The sequence below is a fragment of the Colius striatus genome, chromosome 5, assembly GCF_028858725.1.
Source record: "Colius striatus isolate bColStr4 chromosome 5, bColStr4.1.hap1, whole genome shotgun sequence".
NCBI classification, from domain to species: Eukaryota; Metazoa; Chordata; class Aves; order Coliiformes; family Coliidae; genus Colius; species Colius striatus.
This window is the reverse complement of record NC_084763.1, coordinates 33,289,347-33,316,831: the sequence shown is the minus strand read 5'-3', so window position 1 is coordinate 33,316,831 and position 27,485 is coordinate 33,289,347. Positions and strand designations below refer to the sequence as shown.

Here is a 27,485-nt window from a genome sequence, read left to right as displayed (position 1 = left end):
TTTTATTTTTTTATTTGATTTTATAAAGCGTTACATTAGAGAAAAGTGGAGAGCACAGACTGTCTGATTTCTGTAGTCATTTCAGTGGATTTACATCTGGCAGAGTCCAGGCCAAATACCCTGTACCTAATCTGTCTAACTCGGTCTGTTTCCCAGCAGCTGAATCATAACTCTTAATTTCTACTAATGTGACCGTCACCTGCAAGAAGATAAAAGAAGACTCAATCCATATAATTATTATCTTAATTAACATAGGTGTATTAAGAGGCTGGAAGTTCACAACTGCCATGTAGAATGTGTCTGCTCAGCAGCTTCCTTTCCAGCCAAAACGATTCTATGATTCCTAGCCTGGAGTCATCTATGCATACGTCCTTGTTTGCACGAGTTGTCCCAGATACCTGCAGTTTGCTTTCTGGAATGCCCAGATCTGCTCCAGACTCCACAGCTCATAAAAGTTGATGGGCTATGCCCTCCTCTTGGTTGCAAGCCCTAATTTTCCCTGTTCAGATTCCCTTGTCCTTGAGAGGCCAGGCTTGAGGTGCACCTTCCCCCACTGCTGTTTCTGCACTGAGGCTGCTGGTGGGTTTTACCATTCAGTAACTCCATGCCCAGGGCTCAGAGCCATACCCCAGCACTACTTTTGCTGCAAAACGCATGCTTGCTGTCCCTGCCCTGCCCAGCACCACTTCCATGCACTGTGGCCTAGCTTCAATTCCCACCTCCATACTGCAAGGCTGGGACATTCTCAGAGGAGGGTAATAGGCAACAGGATTCCAATCCTTTTTGCCCCAGGTGAAAATGCAAAATTTTAGCATTGGTAGTAGCAGGTGCTAAGTCCTACCTACAACCTCTCAAACCCTTCATGAAAAGATAAGGCAGGCAGGCAGCTGGGAAAACCTTCAGTACAGGAATAGTTAAAAAAAAACCAAAAGAAATGCTAGAGTTTATTTTCCTTTATTTTCTGATAAGCCAAAACCAACAAAAAAGTAGAAGTTTAACAGGATCCAACAACATGTAGATTTGCTCATCTGAAGATACTCTAAGCTACTGGAAAACACGAAATTACATGTTTGGTGGGTTGCTTCTACCACTGCCACAGGTAATGCTGGCTGTTAACTTCTGCAACCACAGAGTAAACCCAGGGCCAGTAGTGACAGGTCAGTATTTTGGCTGTGTTACTGTCACTGCTACAAAATGCTCTTTAGAAAATGGCACTAAATTTACTTGAGAACAAATAGTGGCACAAGCCTAAAATAATTATTTTAAATGCTAGTGCAGGATGTTGACGGCTAATGATGAACAAGTTAATAGCCCAACCTCTCCTTATTGTGAGATCTTCCTTCAGAGCAGTTTTTTCTGCTTGGGCTCTGAGAGCAACATCTGTTCCTTGAGGCGGAAAACAAGTTCCTGTTGGAGAGCACGCCACTTCCCAGGGATGCTAAAGATGTCCTGCAGGGAGAGAAGTTGCTAAGGAAGGAGCGGCAAAGCCAGGGTTACAGTGCTTGGTGCAGCCAGCTGGTGCCAAAGGCAAGTCCAACAAAGGGGTGAGACAAAAGCTACCCTCATTCAGGGCCAGCTCTGCTCTGTGGAAGGGCTGTCTGCATGCCACCATTGGCAAAGACGAACCCATGACCCAAACAGATGAGCCCGTCACCAAAGCCTTCACAGGCATAGGGTAAACCCTTGGCAGTGCTAAAGTCTCCAGATCAACTGTGGGTCTTTTGGAGAGGAGCTATGAACACAGACATGCTAATGCAGGGCTGTGCCCAACAGACAAAGTCAATTATCCACATGGTTAACCCTAAAGGCCAAGTCTCCCCCTCTATCCATCCCCTGGCCCCTTCAGCGTGTGCTACTTGTACACAAAACACCACAAAGACCAGCAACTGCCATTGCTATGTGGGAGCAAAGGAGTTGTCTGGCCTGGCAGCAGTGGGGAGCACCAGGCATGGGGAAGGGCGCACTGACCAAGTCCACACGCTGTTGGCTTAGTCCTTAACTCTCATGCAACCTCCTGTTCCCAGGGCGTGCCTTACACCTCGGTGTTAGTACCAGAGAGCCGCTGGCTGTGAGGGGGTTAGGGAGAAGCAGACACTGGGGATGGAAGGCCACGTGGCAAGAACCACAGCCCACTGCAGTTGTGCAGAGGAAAGGAGATGGCACCATTCCTCCTGTACAGCAACACAGCCCTGGCCACAAGCCCTGGGACTCACTCCTTGCTCTAGTTAGAGCTGTTCTTTTTCTCAGAGAAGGAGCAGTAACTTCTCTATGCAACTGAATGAAAGCCATGAGGCTTGTTTGTGTTAGAAAAGTGCAGGAGCTAAGAGACATCAGCACACAGGTTTGCTGTTCAAGGCCTCTCCTGACCCAAACCTTAGCCTACAATTACACCTCCTCAGCCACAGCAGTGAAACTCAAGAACAGACAAAGGATTGCACACACTCTTTAGCTCCTGCCTCAGTGTTCAGGCCACAACTGAGCAGCATCTATCTTATAGGCAGAAGCACTTCCACATTTAGGAGTTTCAAAGTACTGGACCTTCCATGTACTCTCCAGATTAGAGGGGGCCATGGCTGGTGATGAAGCAGATTGCAAGAGCAAACAGAACAGAAATTAGCACCCAAGGACTGGCACTTCCTCCTCCTGGGCTCAAGTTTCAGGAGCAGCTGCCGTTAATCTCCATAGTGGTGGACAAGTAGCAGTGAGGAAGCTGCTGAGAAGCAGCAGTGCAGGCAGGCATAGGCAGCACAGCAGCAAACTGGGCAAGGGAGCTGCTACCGAGAGAGTCTTTAGCAGGACATCAGCAACTCTCACCAAACTGGGGCAATGATCACAGAATGATAGGGGTTGGAAGGGACATCTTGAGATAATTTAGTCCAACCCTCACTAAAGCAAGTTCACCTCAATCAGGTCACACAGGACCATGTCTAGGTGGGTTTTGAAAATCTCCAGATAAGGAGATTCCACAACCTCCCTGGGCAGCCTGTGCCAGGTCTCCATCACCCTCGCAGGAACAAAGTTTCTCCTTATGTTCAAGTGGAACTTCCTGTGTTCCAGCTTGTGGCTCTTACCCCTTGTCCTGACACAAAGCACTACAAAGAGACACTCCACTCTCTTGACACCTGCCCTTTAGGGGGCAATAGTTGATAAATGTTAATAAGATCCTCCCTCAGTCTTCTCCAGGAAAAAGAGCCCCAGGTCTTGCAGCCTTTCCTTGTAAAAGTCTCTGCTGGACTCTCTCCAGAAGTTCTCTGTCCCTCTTGAGCTGAGGAGCCCAGAGCTGGACAAAGGATTCCAGATGAGGCCTCACCAGGGCAGAGTAGAGGAGGAGAAGAACCTCCCTCGACCTGCTGGCCACCCTCTTCTTGATGCATCCCAGGATGCCATTGGCCTTTTTGGCCATGAGGGCACATTGCTGGCTCATGGTTAGTTTGCTGTCCACCAGAACTCCCAGGCCCTTCTCCGCAGAGCTGCTCTCCAGCAGGTCAATCCCCAGCCTGTACTGGTGTGTGGGATTGTTCTCAGAGAACTTAAGAGGACAAAAAGAGCAGCAGAAACTGCTTTGTGGGTGAAGACATCTGTACTAGTGAAAGGAGAGCTTGCTTCACAGGCAGGAAACCAAGTGGTGGATCAAACAGAGGCTTCTGCCAGACTGGTATCTTGCTGTGCACACCGCAAAGTATAAAACTGATTCCCAGCTTCAAAGGACACCTAATTCATTATTGCAAGTGACTGCTAGCCAATAGCATTCTAAAAACACTAGCTGGTGGAAACCTGGAGAAGTCTTTTAGCAGTGCACAACGTTATCAATCACTACTGCTGGATCAATGTGAAGTGAGTGTCTGCTGCACTGACATGCAGCGGGAATCAGCTCTGTACAGACGGGAAGTTAAACACACAACATGTGTAACCAGCACTCAGGGGTAGTCATTGTGACAAAGCACCCAGAAATGCTCCCTTTGCTGTGACAGACAATGGTCACTGCTAATGCTTCGTAGTTTTACCCACTCCTCAAGAAAAAGAAAGGGTTTCTTAACTCTCACTGAAAGACTCAGTAAGAAGCCACTCTGAAGTGATGCCCTTCTCTTTTATGTAGGATTAAGATAAAGTTATGAAACTGAAGTAACTTTAGGAAATGGCCTAAAGGGGGAAGAGGGAAGAAACGAGACTGAGAGAGCTTTCATTCTCCTTCCAGTTATTTCAGAAGCATTAGGGAAATTCAACAGGAAAGTTTGGAAGAACCTTTAGCACACTCCATGGAGCAATGTTCAAGGGTTGAAGAAAGCCCACCAGAGTGGTAGTTAGCAATTCTCATCTACAAAATCGGTTTTCTCTGGGGAAAACAAAACAAAACTAAACAAAATCACCCAACTAAAAACTACAGAAATCTAGCGGCAACAGATTATTCAACAGTTGATAGTTCAGTCATTTGTAATCTGAATTTGAACTTCAAGGTTATCTTTTGTTACTGACATGAGGTCCTCCCCATTACATAAATAAATAAATTTCTCACCTTCAACTTCCTTTAGTGTTGTTTAAAACTCTCTTTTTGGAGAGGAAGGCTAAAACATATGTCATGACGTCATTTAACCTTTACTATAACAGTCTTCTTGTTAGTAAATCTGGCTAAAACTAAAGGAGTTCCCAAGTAACTGAATTCCTTCCCACTGCAGCAGATCTTACCCGTGATGAGCTATAGCTCACAGTAAAGAGCTCTGTGGAAGACGGTGCCAATGAGGAGTTTTCCTCTGTAGATGGATGCCACTGAGCTTCCCTGCAGCACAGAGCCATTGTCAGCATAGATGCGTGTCACCACGGGCTCCTCAGAGAGGATGTTCTGGATGTGCAGGACCTGCCGGAGGAGAGGGATGCACCTACTGAATCGACCACACGAGAAAAGCCTCCAAGGATGAGGGAACATCAGTATGTTAACTTAAACAAAGCAGATAGGCTGCTAACTGCAACCAACGGATTCCTGTGACAGGGCCACAAATTCCGCTTCAATGAAGCATGCTCCATGAAGACTGATTATTTTTTTTGAGTGCTTGTGCAACACAGACTCCACCTCAGTAAGTAAGTAAGGCAGTCATCCCCAGCACTAGGAATGTGCATCGTTTTTTCCAGCCTGTTACTCAATATCTTCTTAATTTCATGCTTTTTCCAAACAGAGTAAACAACTGCCTAGTATCATAAATCTACTGCTATAGAAGGTGATAATTTTTAAAAGTGTCTTGTGAGGAGCTTCAGACAAGGCTGAAATCAAACAGACACCAACCAGCCACCTGCAGTTGCATCTGCTAATGGGCTGATGCCAGTACCTCACTGATTTCCGAAGGAAGGAAGAATTGCAGTGTCACCTACTGATGAACACTTGCACAGATAAATCATTCCAGTGCAAATGTTTCTGGTCACGCTTTGCACTCAATTATATTTTGTTTGGCAAAGAGGCACTGGCTCAGTAATTAACACAATTCATCAAAATCTGATTGCATGGCCACAGCCACACAGCCTGAGGAGTCCAGAATGACTGAGCTACTGGGTAGAAATTATTCAGTTGTCTCCCGAAGATCTGAATGTTTGTTAGGGAGTGTATCTTGTTCAGGCTTTTCACTTGAGAGCAGAAGCTTTATAAGCTGGAAGTCAGCTCGATCTTTGCTTTCACAAAGGCAGGCCTGGCACTTCTGTTTGTATTGCAGTTATGTTATACCAAGGTGATTTGAACTGAGCAACTTTCTGGCACAGACATGGCCAAGAGACAAATGACATCTCCCAAAAGGCACCTCAGAGCCGGGTAGATTTTCAGGATCATTGTAGAACAGCTTCATTGCGTTGGGATGACATCCTATCCAGATGTCTCCAGTGGGTGGGTCAATAGACAAGTTATCAACCAGAGTGTCCAGCTGCAGTGTCTATCCCAGCACAGGGGAAAAGCAAGAAAAGAGAGAATTTAAAGCTATCAGAAGTCCTAGAAGCAAACTATAACATAACCAATAGACTTGTCCAAGACTCATCTGACATAACTTTTTTAAAGAAATATTTTCTCCCCTAGTACTGGTTTTATTTTTCCCTAGTAAGCTTCATCCCTTCCTCTGTGCCATGAGAAACCTACTTGCAGCTTTGAGCTTCCTCATGGGTTCATTCACAGCTGTGCTTGTGTTCAGTGGGTTGTGAACTGACCCACAGTGTGTGAGGGTGGAAGACCTCAAGCTCAGCAACAGGGTGCACAGCACCTCTGCAAACCCACAGCAAGAGCCATCCAGATCACAACTTCACACATGATCAGGTTGAAATCTCAAGCATTCGTGGAGACTAGTCTAAAATTCACATATGCCTCTTTTTTATGGCACAGCAGTACCTTACCTTCACGTGGGTTAAATTCCAATTAGCATGTTTTTCCATCACATGGACATTATGATCAAATATATCTGCAACATAGATGTACCTTCAAAAGAAAGCACCTCTTAGAAATGTGTGCAAGTAAGCAGACATCAAAACCTGTTAGTTCTTTCTGTGCTAGCCCAGCACTTCCCCTGAGGAATGCCAGCTCATTCTCACACAGCAACAGACATTGCAAGCAGGCCACAGGTCACTGAACTGCAGCCAACCCGCTGAGACGCTAATGTAGCTTCACGCCATGCCAGTTCTTCCATTATGACACTGAGGCAAGCCTTGGACAGTGAAATCCACAAATATGCTATCTTTAAAATTTAAGATCACCTGTCTACAACCACAGGACTGGATAATTCAGTCACCAAGACTTTAAGGCTGTAGAGCATTCCCCACTTGCAGAAACCCTGCCCGAGCAATCCTTGCCAGCCATGTATACAAAGTTCTGTATCAGCTGCTTAAAATGCAGCAAACTTTGATCTTACTGAATAGAAACTACCATGGAAAGCAGTAAACATTGCCTCCAGTTAAAGACTGACACACATGATTTCTGTTCCATAAACCCCCTGCATTGCTTACACTGTACAGGTAGCACCCGGCCTTATACGAGCCAGTTTAGATGCTTGACCACAGAGCTATCGTGTGTACAAATTGGGATTTCAGGCTTCTTTCCTGTGATCAAACAAAATTTAAGGCAAGGAGAAACTTACTTTCTGTCAGGTGATACATTAATCCCATTGGCTGAATAAAACCCAGCTGCTACTTCTTTAACTTCTTTTGGACTGTAGTAAACAACATTTGACCAAGTTAAACCCAAGAACAGCTCCAAGAACATCAAGACGAAGTCGGAGAAGTAGTGGTCATTGGTAGCATAGAAGCTGTCTGGTCCCACAGCTACTACATCATTCACACTAAAAAAATTAAATGAGAGGAAGAAAAATAAATAAAGGAATGAAATGAGAAGTATGAAAGAGCAGTGTAGGAGTGCTTAGAATTCATCCAGGACACTGGCATCCAACAGACGTATGTGGGCTACAACTTCACAGGGTACTTCAGAGAGACATTGAGTTGTGTTGATCCTTTTTACTTTCACATGAGCCAGGGCTGTGTAGTGCTGAGACCTGAACAGGACCACAGGGCATGAGCAAGAGGTCATGGCTGTCCATGGAAATTTTTTCTCTTTTGATTACATTCAGCTGGAAACTAGAGGTAGGAGTTGTGACAACTTTAGCAGACTCTGTTTATCGTATAATCATTTTGCAGTAGGACAGACCATGAAAATTTTGTATGTAAAAAAAGAAAAAAATGAAAAAAAGAAAAAGCTAAAATTTTATTTTTACAGTGCAGCAAACTCAAAATAATAAAATATCTGAGGATTCTTATCTGCAGTGATCTGAGATGGCATTACAGGAGAGAAGGAGAAACATGCCAAGTTAATTCACAGTGGCACTTAAGACTGGTTTAGTGATACAGCTATTTAAAATCCCATTTATAGAAGAATTTGGAGAAACACAGGTTTTGATTAGACAGGTAAGAAGTAATCAATAAAGGAAACAGGAAAGGGTGGTTTAAGAGAAAATATCTCATATCAACAATGTCTAACCCCCCATCATTCTACTTTGGATTTTACCAAAGCAGCCTGTTCTGGAGGAAGATGGTATTTGGCTCCAATACCTTGTCAGAAGGTCATGTCGAATGGTTTTCAGGTGTACAAGAGAATTGTCATCTTCTACAAATTTAAACAATTCTACTGTGCTCTTCTGATGGGGATGGTTCACAACAAAGAGGTACACGGTGTTGTCTTAAAAAAAGAAATGGAAACAGCTGAATTCTCTGCAACAGTTTGTGTGGCTGAGCAGCCATGGCTCTGGAGCAGCCTCTAGCACAGAGCACGTGTTGGGTTTGACGCATTTGTCTCACAGCTCTTCAGAGGCAGAAGTACTCAAAGTGAAGCAGGATGCCACTGCAACTGGATCCAGATTTCCAGCTGCTCTTCTCCCAGGCTCACTCCACAGGTTAACTGATGCGTTAACTACATTTTTGCTATTTCTACCAGGGAAGGAAGAGATCATGGCTTCACCCTTGTGCCCAAGCCACTGGGTTTTGCAATCCCATGCACTGTAGCAACTGGCTGCATGAAATAGACACAGTCAGCTAGGAAGGGGGGCTTGTAGCTCAGCCAGTTTGAGCTCTTTGATGTATTTACCTCAGCCCTTGAAAAACTGAAGGATCATCCTTCTGCTACACTGTCTGGAAGGCTGCAGTCCTTCTGCACAGCCCTTCCAGAACCTAAATCAGTCACCACCAATTTCTCCACCACCTTCTCTTGAGTGGTGACTGTGTAGGGATGCAGGTCAAGCTGCAGCAATGTTTCTGTTAATTCTGTTACTATTTGCAGAGTTCTAATTGCCCTACTACAATCCCCAGTATTTTACTGGTAGTCAGAACCTGCCATAGGACAACATGTCTTCAAGAGGAGAACACAGCTTGGTCACAGAGTACAGGAGATTTTGGTAATTTACAGAGATTTGATCATTTCCTGTTTAGCCACAAAAGTCTCCATTCTGACACGAATAGCTGGCGAAGCATGCATTTCCTCAAAATCCTTCACTACAGGCTGACAGTTATAAAAGAAACTTTGTGTAGTTCTCTACTTGAGATTATGTGCAAGGATGACTATTTCAGCAGCTGACATTTAGAAAAGAGCCCAATAAAGATAAAAAGGCTGAAAACCTTTTTCTCTCCCAGCAACTGTAGGCTATTCGGGACGCACGGCAAGGCTGCAAAGGGATTTCTGTTTGTGCTCTTTAGGCTGAGATTTGCCAGCATCTCGAGCTAGAGATCTCTTTACCTCTGTCTATATAGGTGCTGATTCCATGAGGGTTAAACGTCACCAGATCAAACCCTCGGCTGATTCTCAGTTCCACTGCTCTGGGATTATCTTCATTCAAATCCATCAAAAATATTTCACCCGGCTTGTCTGGGGCAAGGGTCTTTATTCCTGGATATTTCAAGCCCTGTAAAATCAAAACACAAGAAAATCATTCCTGGATAAAAGATAAAGGAGAATCATCACAAGGCTGAAAATGCTAGAGTCTCGTTCAGGCTTGCAAGGAGACATCAGGATCGTAGAATCATAGAATTGTTTTGGTTGGAAAAGACCTTTAAGATCATTGAGTCCAACGAGTAACCTCACACTGCCAGGCCCACCACAAGGTCATGTCCCTCATCTACATGGCTTTCAAATATCTCCAGGGATGTGACTCCACCGCTTCCCTGGGCAGCATGTGCCAGTGTCTAACAATCCCCAGTGAAAAAGTTCTTCCTAATCTCCAATCTAAACCTCCTCAGGAGCAACTTGAGACCAGTTCCTCTTGTCCTGTCACTTGTCATTTGGGAGAAAAGACTGAGTGCCACCTGGCTACAATCCCCTTTCAGGTAGTTGCGATCACGTTTCAGGATTCCAGGTGTGATCATGTCTTCTCTCAGCCTCCTCTTCTACAGGCTGTACACCCGCAGCTCCCTCAGCCGCTGCTCATAAGACCCATGCTGCAAGCCCTTCACCAGCTTCGTTGCCTATCTCTGGACATGCTACAACACCTCAGCCCCTTGTAGTGAGGGGCCCAGAAATGAACATAGTATTTGAGGTGTGGCCACACCAGTGCTGAGTACAGCTGGTCTCGCTGGCCACATGATTTCTGATAAAGGCCAGGATGTCCCTTGGAGGGACCATCTCCGCTCTCCCTGGCAATGCCTTGATGGCAGTGCAGAGGGAGGGAGCAAGCTGTGTGGAGGACATCACTGCCACCCGCTGCAGCCACCACCCAAGTGGGTGCTCCCATACGTCAAACTACTCTGAACTGGCACATCTTGGGGACAAACTGGAATTGTGGCACTACCACCTGCATCCAACACAGTAAAGCCTCAGGGAAGAGCAGCAGAGGAACAGCTTACAACTTCTGGCATGAATTTTGCAATATAATTGTTCCTCGAGTATCCCTGGAGCACATGGGTGAAAACATCAGCTTTTGTTTTAGAAAATAATCACTAGCCATCCTTATGGCAAAGAAAAGCATGAAAACTTACATCCTACAGGCTAAAAATAATCAGGAGGATCAAAATCAACACACCAGATCTGATTTTCATTTAAAGCTGGGGAATTACATACCTTCTTAACAAGGGAGAGGTTTGACACCTTCTTTGTGGGCGAGGAAGCAGCACGAAAGAAATTCAAGGTTAAATGGGCAGATATGCTAGCACAACAGGACACGTGTGTCAGAGCCACCACCATCACTTCAGTGTTAAGAAGAGCACTTGCTCAAGCAGAACCAAATGCCAGCTAAGCCAACAGAAATCTGGGCTGTTTCTACAGAGCCAGACAACCTTGGAGAAAAACAGAGTCTATCCCGCAATTTTCACCTGTGGCTTATGTAGACAAGGATGCAGGCAAGCCCCTGCACGGGGAGGGGACATGGGCACTTACAGAGCTGATGAAAGCCAATCCATTGGGAAGTATGTCAATATCCTCTGAACCATGTTCTGCAAGACAAACAGGGGTTTTCCGATGACATTAAATATCTCCCATCGAAACCTCTCCTTTTTAGTACAACTCCAGCTCTCCTGAATGTCTCTTCTGATACATTCTGCAGCACAAGTGATGAAGTTCAGCAGAAAGTTTGAATCATGTTATCCTTAAAAGTCCTGGCAGAAGGCAGCAGCATTTTGAGTTAGGAAATCTTGGTGGGGTTCCCTTCTGCATGGGGGCTCAGGGGTGCCACCATGGCAGCCAGGCAGCCTCTTGCCTGGGTCCATGTGCTGCAGGCCAACACCAGCTGCATCGCTGCCTCTGCATTTCTGCAGCAAGCCTTTAGCGCAGGCAGCAGGGAGACCAGCAGGGCAGGACCCTACATGTCACGCAGTCAGCACACTTACGCTGTGCAAGGCAGCTCTGGGAAATATGCACACTAGTTCTCCTGGTTGAGCTGAGACACTTCACTAAGACAGATTGCCAAATATTTAAAACTCTCAAGTGATGGAGAACCTTCTATGTCTTTAACACCTAAGGGCTTTAACAGTAAGACTACACTTTTAACTGCAGGTAATCATTTCCAATATTGCCAATTCCTGCAGTTCCTGTAATATTTTCCCCTGCTGGGAAAATAAAATAAAACAAAAGCCCTTTAGCAAGAATACTAGAACAATTTTAGGCTTTGATTGAGTACTGTCCATGGAGTTTTTAGTATGATACTGGCGTACGTTTACCATGCCATATTTTCTCTGCTCACCTGAGAAGCCTCCTCTCTCTTCTCCAAATCCTCAGCACAAATAGCATTCCCCACAAGCCACTTCCCAGGCAATGGCTGGATTAAACTCACTTGGGAGCATTTGCTTAAAGGAGGAAATTGTTCTGCAGGTTTTCTTTAGCACAGCCACCAACACAAAGGTTTTCCACCCAGCTCGTCCTGTCTCCTCATGGCCTCTCCTGCTTGGCCAGAGTCCACCTGTGTGACCCTACATGGGTCACACTATCCCTGGCACCTCCTGCCAAGAAAATGCCTGCAAATTCCAGCTGGGTTTACTGTTTGCTTTTATGTAACTCCTATTTATCCCAGCACTAATTCAGCAAGGCTGTTTATCCTGGGACCACCAAACAGCCTTTGTAGGAAGGAACCAAATCCCCAAATTCATCCACGCAGGCAATTTCCTCCCCTGCTCAGCCCTAGCTAGATGTGGTGGCATGACTTCTGAAGGTACAGAAGACAGGGCCAGCTCTTCCTCAGCCTCAGTAAGCTCCTGATCTGCCGCATCACACTAACAACTGGAGCCTTCTGAAGATGCATTTTGAGGGGAGCCAGCCTGCTATCTCACCTCCTGAGTTTTGGTTCTGAATCTCAACCAGGCTTAAGCAGGAGGCAGATACCTGCACTAATGTGCCCAGGGACATTTAAAGCCTGTATTTTACAACTAAATCTTGAACTTATGTTTTTTTCAGCTTGGATCATGCCTTGGTTTAAGCAACAAGGTCCTTTTCTTTGTCCCAGCTCTTTGTGCCTCCAAGTCAGGATTCATTTATGTGATGGGATTAGCAGCAATCCCCTACTTCCCAGGACTTCTGCAGAGATAACAACATAAACAAATGCTGAGAGGTTCAATTACTGTGGTGATTTGAGCTGAACAGACAGCTTTTACTGGCAGAGCCTGCTGCTGAGTGAATAAACAATGATATATATCGCTACTGAATTAGTGAGTCTGCCAAGCAGAAAGATGAGCAGGCTAACTGGGAGCAGATAATTAACAAGTACAAGTTTCTGGGAGAAGGAGCATAACGAGAGCCCTGCACATCTTGGGAGGGCTCTGGGCTGCTGTAGCAGGCATCGTATGGGACAGGATAGTTAGGAACTGAGTTACTAGGTATCAGTCACCTCCTCTGTACTGCTTCAATGTATTATCGAGCCCAGCTTGTCCATGGGATTATCTGAACAGGTAGTGTTTAAAAAAAATACTTAAAAATACTAAGAAAAAGTACTGCCTACTGGAGGAAGGTCTATTTTTTGTTGTACTTTATTTTATCTGAGTATAAGGTATTCTGCAGCTCCATCTAACAAAAAACCCATCTGGATTTCATGTCCAAAAGCAAGTGACTATTTTGCTTCTGTCCCATGAATTGTCTCAAGTTGCAAGTATTTCTAGCAATTGCCATGCTAGCTTCTTGAACTTTAGGAATTAGTTCAGGACATATGGTTAGTTTATTATAAACAAGTAACATGAGTAGGCACTCATATAATTCAGATGATACTGTTTATTCTACAACTATAACCTTTTCTACATATCTCTGAACCAGGTTTTGGATAAGCTGCAGGTTTTTATTGGTTTGTTCAGTGTTTGTGCTTGCATTGCACAATACTTCAAAAACAAAGTAGAAAAAGGTCTGGAAGAGAGACACAAAGGATGAAACTTCACATAAAGAAAGTGTCCACTAAAGAATTTTTCCATTTAATCTGGCTTTGCTTCCTTAACTACAGATGCATTGCTTTTAACATCATTACAACAGACTGTATCAGATGCCTGATCTGTCCTAGTCTAAGATAAATTTGTTCAGAGCTGATCCAGCTCATTACCTGTGTCTCAAGAAGCCAGAAGGACTATTTTAAATGCTAAAGACAACTTTTTTATTCAACTTTGGTTTTAGTAGTTTAAAGAAGGAATGCCTAGAAGGACCAAGATGTCTATGTAGAAAGATATGCTTAGACAAAGTTACTCCCAGGAGCACCCTTACAGATCTGAGTACAGCAGAAGCCTTGGTCAGGACAGTGCTACCTAGGCAGCATCTAGACTTTAGGGGTCCTTGGTGTCCCTGAGTAATATAACTCCTTCAGTCATATTAAACGAACTTTGGAAGGTGTTGACAGGTACATAACAACTGCAAAATTTGCACCAATCTTTTGTGATTTCTATTTTTGTCATATCAGATCTGCTGAGGTAAGTTGTGACATTTTAGTTCTTCTAAAGAGCAGCAAAGGGCAGGGCAGAGGCAGGGCAAGGTGCAGAGCTCCGTGCGAAGGGACGGAGTCCCAGCAACTCAGCCAGAAGCAGAAATGAAGCGCTGTAAATTGATCTGCCATCACCTCTGAGCTGAGCTGGCTTCTCAGAATTCACCTAATCTCCATGTGAATGGCAGGCATAAAAAATGAGATATCGTTTGGAAATTAAACACAAGTGTTATTTGCGATTTCCAGTTTCCTTCTTTCCTCACCGGAGCAATTGTGTTGCAAAAAGGCTTATAAAAATTGCAACAGTGATATACTTAAAAGGATTGTGCAGAAATTATTTTTATATTAATCACCATCAAACAAGCATTACTCAGAGCCTTGCATGAGTCAATTACAGCTCAATCTAGAAGGCCTGGACAGTTTTTTTCGAATGAAACTTCTTCTGCACATAACCTCAGACAAAGGAATCCTGCACACACTCATTCGTGGCAGCAATCTGACTTTGCAAAGATGTTTGATTCCTGGCACAAGGAGGAAGCAAGATTTATGAAATCAACACAGTGACCCAGCAACATCAAAGGGAAGGCTCTCAAAGCTCATCTCGTGGCTTTTTACACATGGAAAATCCAGGCAAATTTCAACAGAATCCAAGAAACTTCCAAAAATACTGAGGAGGAAGAGGAGAACATCCTCAGACATTAAGCCTGTATTAAGTTGAAAAATTATAATCTAGGGGAAAGCAAGACACAAGAAAAGCGATACATTTTCAAGCTATTTTCCACTCTGGATATCCTAAAGGGAGAGGAAAGACAGAAACACTGCCATGGTTAGCACACATGACCCAAAGTACAAAGTCAACATTCCAGCCACTCTGTTAAATCTCTTCACAAACCAGACTAAGATGACAAATATGACCCTTTGCTCTTTAAAACAACGCAGTTGAGTTGTGCAACCCCACCGTCTGCCCGTGCTGTACCAGCCTGCTCCTAAACACCTGCCAAATGAAGCACTAAGGTGGGCGATTCTGGCTGGTCTTCGCAGCTGCTCCTTCCCTACATGCCTGTGACCTTTGCCGAGAGCTTCTGCCCTCGCAGTAGGTCCTGTCTTCAGGATGCCACCAGCTGACAGCCACTTGTAGTTACCTGCCTGAAGAGACACCATACTCTCATCTAAAAGCCAAATAAGAGGCTAAGTGGGTTAGCAAAGAAGCATTTGCAAGGTACTCATTTTCAAGAAGAGGAACAGAAACATGAAATATCAAAGGCGAAAAGCATTATACTGAACTAGCTACTTTTTCAGTCTAATTTTCTTCCTGCAGATTCTCCCTACCTCAAAGTCCAAGTAACAAATGAAAGACAAATTAGAACATTGTTTTCAGGATCAGGCTTGGAAGCTGGCTTTGAGAAGCAGTTGCAAAACAAGGCTGGACAAAAGTAAGGCACTCAATTATTTTAAGCACGTACCGATGCCTTTAATGAGCCGGCAGTTTGGGAGGCTTACTGGGGCTATTTCCCGCCAAGCATTGAGTTTGTTCCTGCATGAGGAAAGAGTAGGGTTAACAACACCTAGCCAGATTTAAAACAGGTAACATTCACAGTATAGCTTTATCTTAGTTTTATTATCATATTGTGATATCGGTGCCATATCACAGCAACGAATCAGCCGTAAAACACTGAATAAGCAAAGACGAGAACTGACAACAGCGATTGCTCCAAATCACTGTGAAGGTCACACGCGGCCAGGGATTAAGTGATTCTCCTACACTGAATAACTTCAGGAACTTGTCTTTGCTCATGAGCTTCAGGAAGAAGCTTTCATGACCCACTATAGCTCAAACGATAAAATAATATTCCCACACTTTCTTCAGGTTTCAGCCACCTAAATATAGTAGCACTCTGCAGTCAGTACCAGCACATCAGAAGAGCAGAGGGTGACCTTCTACCCCAACCCGCTGTCTATTTTTGGTATCCAGGCCACCAGCAGTTGCACCTTCTTAATTTCTGTAGTACACATTCAAAGGTAGGGATGGCAGGACTACCCATTTCCTAACAAAAAGGTAGGATCTGGTAATATAATTTTCAGCAATTACCCTTTCCTTTCCTCTTCTCTCCTCTTTCCTCTTCTTTCCTCTTCTCTCCTAGTACCCACCCACAGAATCATCCTTCAGCAGTACTTACTTCATTCCTACATGCCCACAAAATTTGATCTGTGGCTCATGTTTTACTGGACAAGCAGGTACAGACAAGTAACTAGCTACATACGAATTTCTATTTCTCATCTCCTCCATTCCAAGGTATCTACAAAACTATATGAAGACACCTCACAACAAGGACCGATGTGTTTGACCATGCTGGTCTGCAGTGCCATAAGAAAGTATGTTGTGTTTTATGGAAAATTGTCAAGATATTACACTAGAAGACTTTTCTTTTATTTTTTTCTTTTCTTTTTTTTCCCTTTCTTTTCTTTTTTCTTCTCTTTTCTTTTTTCCAAAAGAAAGCAATTAAAGTATTGTAGTTATTCCTTTGCATGACTATCATACACAAGTGCTAAGGCTGTACTTGCTCCAACCACAGGAAATTCTGAATGCAAAGATCCCATAGCAAAACACAGCCATGTTTATATTACTGTTTTAGGCATAAACCTAAACTAAACAGCAGTATCAGCCTGTGGTATGAGAACTATGTGATAGAGTTGAGCACTGTATGGTATGTATGTGTGTATGTCAACCCTGCATATTTATTTTAAACATTTAATCATGAACTGTAAATTGCTTCAGTGCTGTATCATTGATACAGGCTGTTAATGTAAGGCCAGGAAAACAGAAGAATACCTGTAGAAAGAGCAGGGGACAGCAATGAGAAGGAGCCACGTTAAACTCTCTCAAGTCTTCTCCCCCAGTTCAGGGGTTGTGACAGAGAAGCACACTAGCTCCCAGCCTACAAGCAACACAGGAGGGGCACAAGCCCCACCTCGACCCCCAGCATCCCAGCACAGCCAAACCATGGGCAAAGTCTGCTCTGCTGCCTGCTTAGGGCTCTGGGATTTTCCCTTTCCTATTCTCAGCAGCAGCTTTTCCTGGGCCGAGGGCAAGCCACCCAGTGCCAAAAGCATGGCAAGGACTCAAACAGTAGCCAACGAGGGATGGATGATATCCCAACAGCATTCCCAGGGAAACACTGCATGGACTGCAATGAGAGTAATTCAAAAGGACACCCGTCACAAGCCTTCTGCTTATATAGAGGCTTTTCCAAAAGGTGTCAGTTTATCTAGCTCAGACAGCCTCAGCTACTAAGCCAGATGGCCTCGATAAGTAACTAGCTGTACTGAAAACACAGCGGACCTGCACACTGTGGGGGATGCAACTTCAGAAAATGCAGGAATCGTGCTGCTCGGTGCGACCCCAGTGCACAGCACCTTCTTCCACCCAATCCCTCTTCCCAGTCTCAGTCCTCCAACCGCTGTCCCACTTTGTGGGACACAGACTACAGACATTCTCTTTCCTTGAGCAGCCACCTGTTGCATATTCAAAGACCTCTCTCTCTTTCAGTTTTCTGCTTCTCTAGACTAACCAGTCCTGTTGCTTTGTGTTTCCTAACAGGACTGAAAATCATTTCCTGTTTTTGTTTTTGCTCTCAATTATTTTCAAACTGTCAACATCTTGCTGGAAGCATAATGCTGTTATAGTATGAAAGCTGAGCATGGTACAGTGTTATGAAATGGTAATACTGGGTGTGTGTATATAAATATATATATCAAAAATAATATCATGTGCATATCTTTCTGAGGAAAACACAGTATAATTCACATTCAAGTTTTACAAATTAGCTCAGACCTTTCTTCAGAGAAGAATTAGCAATTTAAAACATGAACAGAATCGGTGTAATTTCAGTTGGTAACATACAAGAACTTCCTCTGTTTTCTGCTGCACAAGCCCTATTCAAGTCTATTTGTCAGCTACCAACAGTGTAATAGACGTACAAAAAAACCTGATTTAAGAAGAATTTGTAATAATTCTTCAAGCCTTACTTTTTGAGTATTTCATGGATTCTTGTGTCATACTATCTAGATATAACATACTAAACTCCGACAGAACGGGAAGAAAGTCTTTCCTGTCTTCTGGGTGGGGGGTGGGTTAACAGAGAGGCTTGGCAAGAGTTAACACTACCCACGGTTTCTCCTCCCAAGGCTGTGTTAAAGGATTTTAGAGTGCTTTGTTATCTGAAGTTATGCATTTCTAAACTCTGCAGCCAACTCAAAGCTGCTGCTATGCTACAGTTTGCTGAAAACACACTACACATGAAAAACTCACAGAGAGCTACAGAGATGGCGGAATCCAGTTTCTGTTGGGAGATTCTGCTTTACCAGATTCACATCATTGCACTGATTATTTGATGTGGAGGGGATGTGGGGTCCCCTGCTCTTCACACTGCTTTGAAATGGCTCACCCCACTGAGGCCCAGGAGCATTTTCCAGCCCCGCCATCCCATTCTGTGCAGCTCCAGGGCAGAAGGGTCCTGTTGCCACCATGATTTATCACATATACCTGCAGTGGACCCACTGCAACATGAAAGTCTATCTGCTATGTGAAGGATCTCGGTCCAGGGAATATCTTGAAATTAGCTACAACTACCATCTACCCAAAGATCAATTAGTGGTATGTCACTGCTTTGAAATCAGGCATTTGGGGTCCTTGCAGACTTGTGCAAAGTTATAATGACATACCTGACTTGCAATACAGTCACCATCACTTTTCCGGCCTGAAATCACCATGATAGGGCTGGGTATTGTGTCTCACAGTGAGATCCTAAACTTCTAATCAGATAAGTCCATGTTCTTTCAGAGGAAGCCTGATGTACACAGCATTATTGTTATCTAGAGGTCAGCTTTGGTAGAAAGTAACGTTAAGTTTCTGGTGATCTGATTTCCACTTACTGTCTGACCAGTTGTCAGGAGACGAGGTAAATTTGCGGATACCGGTTTTGGCATAGCTTTCTTAACTGCAGCCTCTGCAAACTCAGACATATCAGACCCTGGCCTCAGTGCACCCTCTCCTTTTGACCTCAGCATCTTCCCGAGGAGGATCTTACATCTCCCTTACTGCAAATGGCATTTCCACTGACAGACGTGCGATAGGTCAGTTTATGTCTGACAGAGGATGAGAAGGGCACCGCTGAGCAAGCCAGTGCCTAGTTGGGTTTTTTTCCGGGGAAACCCATTTCCCTCGATAATGATGATTGTGATGTTGGTGATGATGATGAACCCTTCCCTTCTGGCCCCAGCTATGCTTGTGCAAAGGCAGCTTGAAGTCACGACCCAGTCGAGGGCGTTCGGGGAGAGGAGGGCGTGCACGCGCCACCGCCGCCCCCGCTCGTCCCGGCCCGGCGGCTGCCACCGGCTGGCACCCGCCGCGCCCGCGGGGCGGCCTCGGCCCCGTCCTGCAGCGCCGCCGCCGAGGCCGCAGCTCCCAGAGCCCGCAGCCCACCCCGCTGCCCGCCACCCGTCATCCCCCGGGACCGTGACGCCGCGCACCGTCGGCCCCGGAGGCCGCGGGTGCCGAGCCGGCTCACCGCAAGGCCAGCAGCCGCTCCGCCGCCAAGGCTGCCGCTATGCCGACCACGGCCACCGCCAGCAACTTCCCCATGGCCGCTGCCCGCGCCGCGTTACCCGCCGCTCGTCCCGCTCCGCCGGTCCCGCCCCTCCGCGCCGCGCCGCGGGCCGCCCCCGGGCTCGGTCCCGCACACCCGCCGGCAGCCCCGGCCCCGCCCGCTCCGCCCCGCCCCGCGCCGCGCAGCCGGGAGGCGCGTAACGACGCCCGCAAACGCGGCTGTCAGCGCCGCTGCGGGCGCCCAGGGCAGCGGGAGCAGAGCGGCGCGCCGGAGGAGCCGGAGCCTTGTGGCAGCAGCCATGTGAACGGCACGTGCACGAAGGTTCAGGTTCTGTTAATTAAACAAAGAAAGTGTGGTGTTGCATAAAAACGCGTGTCGGGCAAAGACGGCGTCATGCAGAATGTCGTGTGCACCTCTGTACTGAGGTAGTATGTGTGCACTAGTAGCAAGGTTTCTCCCCGCAAAATAATGTGCTCAATGGCACTGCCACGCCTCCACCAACGGCTTTCGTCTCCATGCGGGAGAAGGGCTCCAGAACCCACCTTCAGGGTTCCACGGTTCTTCCACAGAGCAATACGCTCCTGCATCAGCTGCAGTATTGGCCTTCCAGTACTTTCTGCGTTTTTCAGGAAACATGCCCTCCCTCCGCTGTTATCTTTCCCTTTCCTGCACAGTGAATGCCTTCTCTCACCTGCGAGGCTCATATTTCTTTCCACTCTTCTGAAAGACTGACAAATCACCAAAAAAATGCTTATCTAGTCTTCTTGCTCTTGCCCTCGAGGCCAAGCAGATGCTCCACACTTAGCAATAGTTCAAGTAAAGTGTGTCAGGCAGGAGGAAAGGAAAGGGAAAGGGAAAGGGAAGGCAAGGCAAGGCAAGGCAAGGCAAGGCAAGGCAAGGGCTGGGCTATGTGACAGCAAGCTTGAGCATGGAGAAAACCAAAACTACAGACTGTAACAGAGACAAGGTCAAAACAAGAAGATAGAATAGAGCATTCAATTAAGCATTGTGTGATCACATGTACATGACTGACAAATTGTAATATATATGTTACTAACAATAGTATAAAGTTAAGTAAAATGTAAGGTAAGCATAACCATAGTCTAGTGTGAGAGAAAACTAACTGAAGGCCAAATAGATGGGGTGATATTTTAAGCACAATAAGGCTGATGTTTTAAGTACAATAAGGATGGTGTTTTAACACAATGAGGTTGGTGTCTAAGTTGTTACCAAAATGAAACTTTGAGGCCTTATGCATAGCGCGTGATCCTTAGTATTAACTGTCATGAATTGTAGCACGTATACAGCATTTGGAAAAAGTATACGTGGGATGATTTTGTGACAATAAATTTGGAGTCAATGCACATCATATTGGTGTCTGGTCGCTCCCGTCTCGCATAATGAAGAAGAACCCCTGCACTCTTTCAGTGGGCTCTGCTAACTGCTGTGCAAAGATCCATTTCTCTCTTTGAGACAGATGCACCCCATCTGTTTCCACCAGGTGTGGTGTTGTGTACACCGACCCACGATCAAAGCCCACAAAATTATGCTGGCTTACACAAGGATGATTTCCCATCTCAGCTTACTGCAACACCACTTTGCTGGCATAGTATTTTTCATTTATGTGTTTCCTCCACAGTTTAATTTGCAAGAGCACACACTGCTTACCTTCTGTGCACCAGTTTTGGTACAAGGTGGGTGCAATTTGTCTGATAAATTGTAAATGCCGAAAGGAGAGATGGAGACATCAGAGCTGGTCATAAGAAGAGTGGCAAGAGTGGCCATGCTCTGTCAGACCAGGGGTTCATCTAGCTCAACAGCCAGCAGGGGAAGTAGGCGGGGGCTTAGAGGAGAGTAAGGAAATGGGGGACAATCTTCCCTAAGAAATGGCCATTCCTATGTTTTCACAGACTGGCAAAGAATCACAGAATAGTGGAGATTGGAAGGAACTTCTAGAGATCATCTAGTCCAACTCCCTGATAAAACAGGTTAATCTAGCTAAGGTTGCACAGGAACGCATCCAGGCGAGTTTGGAAAGAAGCCTACAGTGACTAATTCACATGCAGATATCTACTCTGTAGATGTCTGAAAGTAGATGGGAGTGAATATGCCTTGTAGTCTCTGTTTATCAGGTCAGCCTTGACTGAAGAAAGTCTCATTTTCTCAGCAGTTTATGTCCTCAGCACAGTTCTGGTCAGCCCAGGGTCTGCTCATTGGCACTGCCAACATCTGCTGCAGCACCCCCTCCCCAGCACTCTACCAGTTGCCCAAGTACCTGCAGCAATGCTAGAAAGTGCATGACTGCTCTTTTACAAATTCCCCTGAGCTCTTTGCTTTTGGAGGCACTCAGGAGAAACATGGGAGTGACCTCGTGCCACGTAGTATAATCAGTTAAAGCAGGAATGAATTCTGTGCACATAGTCATCTGTAGAGGGGTGTATACCAAACCTGGGAGTGGGGGAAGTGACCAGAGAAGGGACACAGGAGAATCCATGTTCTCTTTTAGTCATTTAGACTTCTCTACAGAAAGAAAAGCAGCCCTTTATAAACATGTGCATGGGTGCCTTTATTCCATTGGAAGAAGCATGGGTAAAGTAGGACAAGTAGCACTCTGTAGGTGCCTAGCCTCCTTCTCTCTGGCTAAAGGGAATCAGTTCCACCTAATACTTTAGAAGTCTTAAATCTTTCATTTATGCCCTTTTTCACATGCTTCTCTATCATGCATCATCATCTTTAAAAAGAGATAATATACAGAAGCTATGTACACACAGATCTGGATTGTGAAGCAAACTATTTCAAAATGCATTATGCTTGAGTCATAAATGAAGCACAGTGTGTTTTAACAAACCTTTAAAACAGCTGAAACTCTCTTTTTATCCAGATTTTTCTCTCTCTCATACTGATGTTAATCTGAAGTAAATTCACCAGCATCTGCATTGCTGAAGTATTTATAATCAATTTACACTAAAGACTAAAGGTTGATATATTATTCCAGAGCACTTTTGGGGGCCTGATCTGACTAAATACAGAAGCCTAGAATGCAGGCATGACAGTATTAACTAGACCCAGTTAATACTGGCTTAATAGTATTAACTAGACTAGTATTAACTAGCAGGGGGAAGCAGGCAGAGATCAACCTTGTTGCTGCTGTGACCTAACTGTACAAACAAGCATGATATGTGAACACAGGATAGGATCTTAAACGAAATTCACCAATTTTGCTGAACACAGATCTTAGGACCGGGTAAAGGACATCTGATTGCTGCTGACATGCAGATATAGCACCAGCTTCAGGTAAAAATACAAACTGTCAGGCAAGAGAGCTGCTTGGCATAAAACCAACCAGAAATTGCAAGTGAAGCTTGTGGTTTGCATACTGAAAGATGAGGGGAAAAGCTTCCAAAGTTGCCAATCATAGAAATAAAAAGATTCTCTACAAAGGCCGTGGCCTAAAACCACCTTAAGCCTGTTAGCTGATCAAATGGAAATTGGAGATTGCTTGCTCAAAGATCTCAGCAAGTTCTTAAACCCTGGGTGCTCGAGCTCTGCTAGAGATAAAAACCACTCTCAGCTCTCCATTTCAAAGCAGGGAGCAGAGATTTCTACAGCTGCTGAGCGGCTGTGACCAGACAAGGTAAAGTCCCTGCTCACACCCTACCACTATACATAAATAGAGTATCACTAACCAGCTCATAATAATCACCTAAGAAAGAGAAGGTACCTCAAAGGGTTGAAGAATAAAGACAGTGCCATTTGCAAAGAGAAAGGTAAAAACATTTCTGGTGTAACTCCAAGGTATATTGATTTACTTAACTGCTGAGAAAAATTCATGTCAAAATGACATCAGTGGATTTGTTGGTGAGGGTGTTGAAAAGGATCTTGCAGAAACAATCTGGCTTTCAGCCATGTCCTACTTCAAAGAGAGCAAAGGTCTTGAGCTGGCCTTTGCAGAGCTAACCAAAGGCTCCAGCACTGTCAGCCATGAGCAGCCCAGAGGCATTTGTATAAAGTTGCATGTCCAAATCAATTTGTGGGTATATTTTGCTTATTTCATGATGGTGTGAGATAATGCAAAGGTTCCTAGTGCTGACAAGATGTCAGAACATGTCACTGTCAAAAACAGCCCTAAGCAAGGCTATGTCCTAGCCCAACTCTTTTTTTTTTTTTAATCTTTTATGCAGCAGTGCTTCTGGAAGCAGTAGCAGAGGGAGCAGCTTTAGTTATTATATAGGTGGCACAATTACTAAGCTGGAGAGATGCCAGGCTAAATCGAAAGTCAAAGAGGTTCTCCCAGGCAATCTGCCCTTTGCTGCTGAGTATGCTGGGTGTGCAGAATATTACTGACGGCTTAAATTTCACTGCTGTGGCTCAGCCTTCTCACAAGCGTAAAGCAACTAATGCAGTCTTTTTCCAGGCAGGAGCATGCTGAGTCAGTAGTGTGCTTTGGCAATACAATGCTTAATTCTTGCAGGTGAAATTCCACTATCTGGGCAGCAAGCTCCTCAAACAGCACGACTGATAAGAATTGTGCAAAGGAGGGATGGGGCCATGCTGCTTTTGAAAGATTAAAGTGGTATACAAAAAGATAGAGGCTCTTGACTTCAAATGCAAGTAAAGAAGAGTCACGTTCCTGTCATCATCACCCTTCTGTACTGCAGGATTTTAAGGGGATACGCAATTGCTCTAAGTCTCAGCCCAGTCATGCACTACTTGCATGCCCTTACAAATTAAAACAAAACAAAACGTAAGGACAACATCCTGAATGCTGAGATTTGAAGGGCTGGCAAATATTAAGCACTGCCAAAGGCTCTTGCAGGCTTAGCTACAGTAGTGCAAGCACCAGTGTGTGTAGCAGGCAAAGCGTTGGCGTGTCGCTGTGCTCTAGGGCGGAAAGTGAAGCACAGGCCAACACAACCTTACAAACAGATGCCCAAACCTGAGTTTCAATCTCAGCATTAGTTTCAAAACACAGGAAGCTCATCACTGGCTGATGTGGTGAGGATGAGGTACTGGTGCCATCACAGCTTCTCACTGAGGCGGAACAACCCAATGACATAGAAAAGGACTAAGAGGGAAATGCCTAATTAATCATTACTTCTGTGATAGTCTTGTTTATTTATGCATTGCAAATATCAGGGAAAATTCTCAAGAATTAAACCACAAAAGCTGAATTTTCAGGTTTTGCTATCTCAGTAAAAGGATACCAAATGATATTTAGAACTTCAATAGCTTTCAAAAAACTGTTACACAAATAAAGGGAGGACAAAGACTTGGCTTATAAATGCAGTAACAAATAAGAAAAAACTAATACACTCTATGCTGTGAAGTTTTGTGCTGAAGTTAAACACGAGTGTGTTTAAGAGTTTTAGTATATACAGCCTGAAATTGTACAAGTAGATTGGGACTATATGCAATGTGTGGCTGGAATATTTGGGATTTCAGGAAACCAGAGCAGCAGAGACACCCAAATTAACATCCTACCACCAGGGTTTGGTAGTCCTATTTGGCCTGATCACCCTGTGTGCAGTGAGCTGGCTAAGTCATACAACATAGGTAACTTCATGTCCTGTGAGGAGTGGTTGAGGACCCTGGGTTTGTCTCTTCTCCCTGCTATCCAGTGGCAGAATGTGTGGGAATGGTTCAAAGCTGCACTTGAGAAGTTCAGACTTGACATTAGGAAGCATTTCTTTACAAAGAGAGTGGTCAAGCACTGGAACAAGTTTCCTAGAGAGACAGTTGATGCCCCAAGCATGTCTATTTAAGAGCACTTGGACAATGCCCTTAATAACATGCTTTAACTTTTGGTCAGCTCTGAATTCATCAGGCAGTTGGAGTAGATCATCATTGTAGGTCCCTTCTAACAAAAAAATCTATTCCATTCTATTCTATTCTATTCTATTCTATTCTATTCTATTTCTATTTCTATTTCTATTTCTATTCTATCCATCTCATCCAATCCCATCTCATGCCATTCTACTTCATGTTCAGCTGTACCCATCTGTAGTGATGTAGGACAAGAGATATTGCAGGAGTGCTGCTTAGGGAGGTTGAGCTGAGGTTTATCCCTTACCAGCAAAGGAATTACAGATGCAGAGAGAAGCCAAGGTTGCTGTGTATATCATATATATAGATAAAAACCACACGCGTACAACCACACCATTAATTTTACTACCAATGTACAGCACGAAGTGTTTACAAACCTGAGAGCAGCCTTGCAAACAAGAGCCATTTCCTTTAGCATGGGAAATATCTCTAGCAGGAGAAGTAGTCTGGAGGCCAAGACAGCAAGATAGAAGTCAGAACTAACATAATCAGCTTCACTCACATTTTTTGGCAGCTTTGAGTAGTTACAGTCTTAAAATATATTTGGCGGTTAGACTGGTTTTTTGTAACTCAGCCCACGAGCCCACCTGAGCACAAGCAAGTGGAATGATATATCCTTCTTAGTGCTTTCACTGGGAAGAACTTTACATAGATATGTTTGATTGGTTTTGTATCTGGATTTGTTTTCTGAATTTTCAAACCCTTCTGGTAAAACTGGTGTGAAAACTAAATACACTATCTTAAAACTAAGTTTTACAAAAAAGACTGTTATCTAATCCTTTGTCAAAGTGGAACAAACAGCTAAATAATATCGAATATACACCTAGGTATGTGCCACATAGAGAGTATGTTTAACAACTCTCCATTGGAATTAAGATGAAAATAAAATGTAAAATCTTTCAGCTAAGATTTACTTAAGCAAGTATATATAGACATCATAGATATACACATCATATGTATAATATATAGAGAGAACAAAGTGAAAACAATTCTATCTCTGTAGAAGAAGCTGTCTAAATTACACTGGTAGTAAGTCTGAGGTAGTAAGTCAAGAGGTTCCTGCAGTTATACATCTAAATACAGACAGTTTACCAATTTGTAGTTATGTTTTTAATGTTTAGCTTTAAAAATATTTTCATTTGCGTATGACAGTATATGCAGATGTATGGATGTACAGTGTTGTAACTGTATAACCATCTAAAGGTATAATTCATGTGGATTCAGAAGTTGTTTTAATTTTAAGCATAAATTGCAAACAACATGAAAAAGACTGTAGGACTTAATCCAACAGTCACTGAAATCATTGAGAGTTGCTACATCGTAGCCTCTCCCCTGTAAACATGTAAACATGAGCCAAAGAACAAAGAATGTGGCCCTGGTGGTGCCAGAACTGTTGTATCAACCCAAACCACCCACCCTTTCTGCCCTTTGCTTTTCTGAAGGAGGTGATGTGTGAGTGGAAGATAGAGAAGACACCCATGCTCTAGAGCATTGCTAGATGTAGATGTCTATCTTGCCCTCAACCTAATTCAGCTGAAGAGCAGGTTGTCCCACTAAGCTGTGATGGACCTTCCTTGTTCTAGTATAAGTGTAAATTTGAAGTCTAAAGGCAAAGGGAAATTTCTGTTTTATGATAGGAAATAAGCAATGACTGTATTTTAGAACTTTGATTAGCATCTTAGCTTAAACTTTCTGATCATGGTGTGAAGGTACATATAACGAAGAATATGTTATATTCTAAAGCTTGGTCACATTAGTTTGACTTCGAAATATCATCACAATGAATCAGAAATCAGTTCAACCATCTTCATCTTTTAGAAATCTTACACACAATGAGTAGAAGGCTGTAGAGTACCCCAGTACAATTCTGTTTTTCAAGAAAGTTACACACGGCTGAAACTTTCAGCACTCTTCATTAAAGTCTAGGTAGGGCTGCAAGAGTTGTGTAAAATGTCTTCACTGATGCAAATGCTTTGGAAAGCTCAAAAGAAAATACGGATATATGAGTCTGCTGGCATCATGCTGACACCTAGGAGTTTCTCTGTGCAGAAGGTTGGATGCAGCCATGGGAACTGAGGCTGTCCCAGCCAGAGCACAGAAGAGGAGACCAGTCATCTCTGACATCCTGACTTGGAGACTCACACAACTGCTTCTGCTTTCTGCTTCATTGAAATTTTGC

At 44.3% G+C, this 27,485-nt stretch overlaps 1 protein-coding gene across 1 annotated transcript; it reads right to left on the bottom strand.

Annotated features, from left to right (window-relative positions):
* Positions 1-938: 938 nt before the first annotated feature.
* LOC104550619 (serum paraoxonase/arylesterase 2) lies at positions 939-19,589 on the bottom strand. Its single transcript, XM_061996523.1, has 10 exons — positions 19,445-19,589; positions 15,341-15,411; positions 10,871-10,926; positions 9,239-9,404; positions 8,062-8,188; positions 7,098-7,298; positions 6,361-6,442; positions 5,781-5,909; positions 4,684-4,852; positions 939-1,449 (listed from the first exon to the last, which is right to left on the bottom strand). Exons 1-9 carry the CDS (start codon positions 19,516-19,518, stop codon positions 4,694-4,696), a joined length of 1,065 nt encoding a protein of 354 aa, XP_061852507.1. The 5' UTR covers positions 19,519-19,589; the 3' UTR covers positions 939-1,449; positions 4,684-4,693.
* Between the last annotated feature and the right edge of the window lie 7,896 nt (positions 19,590-27,485).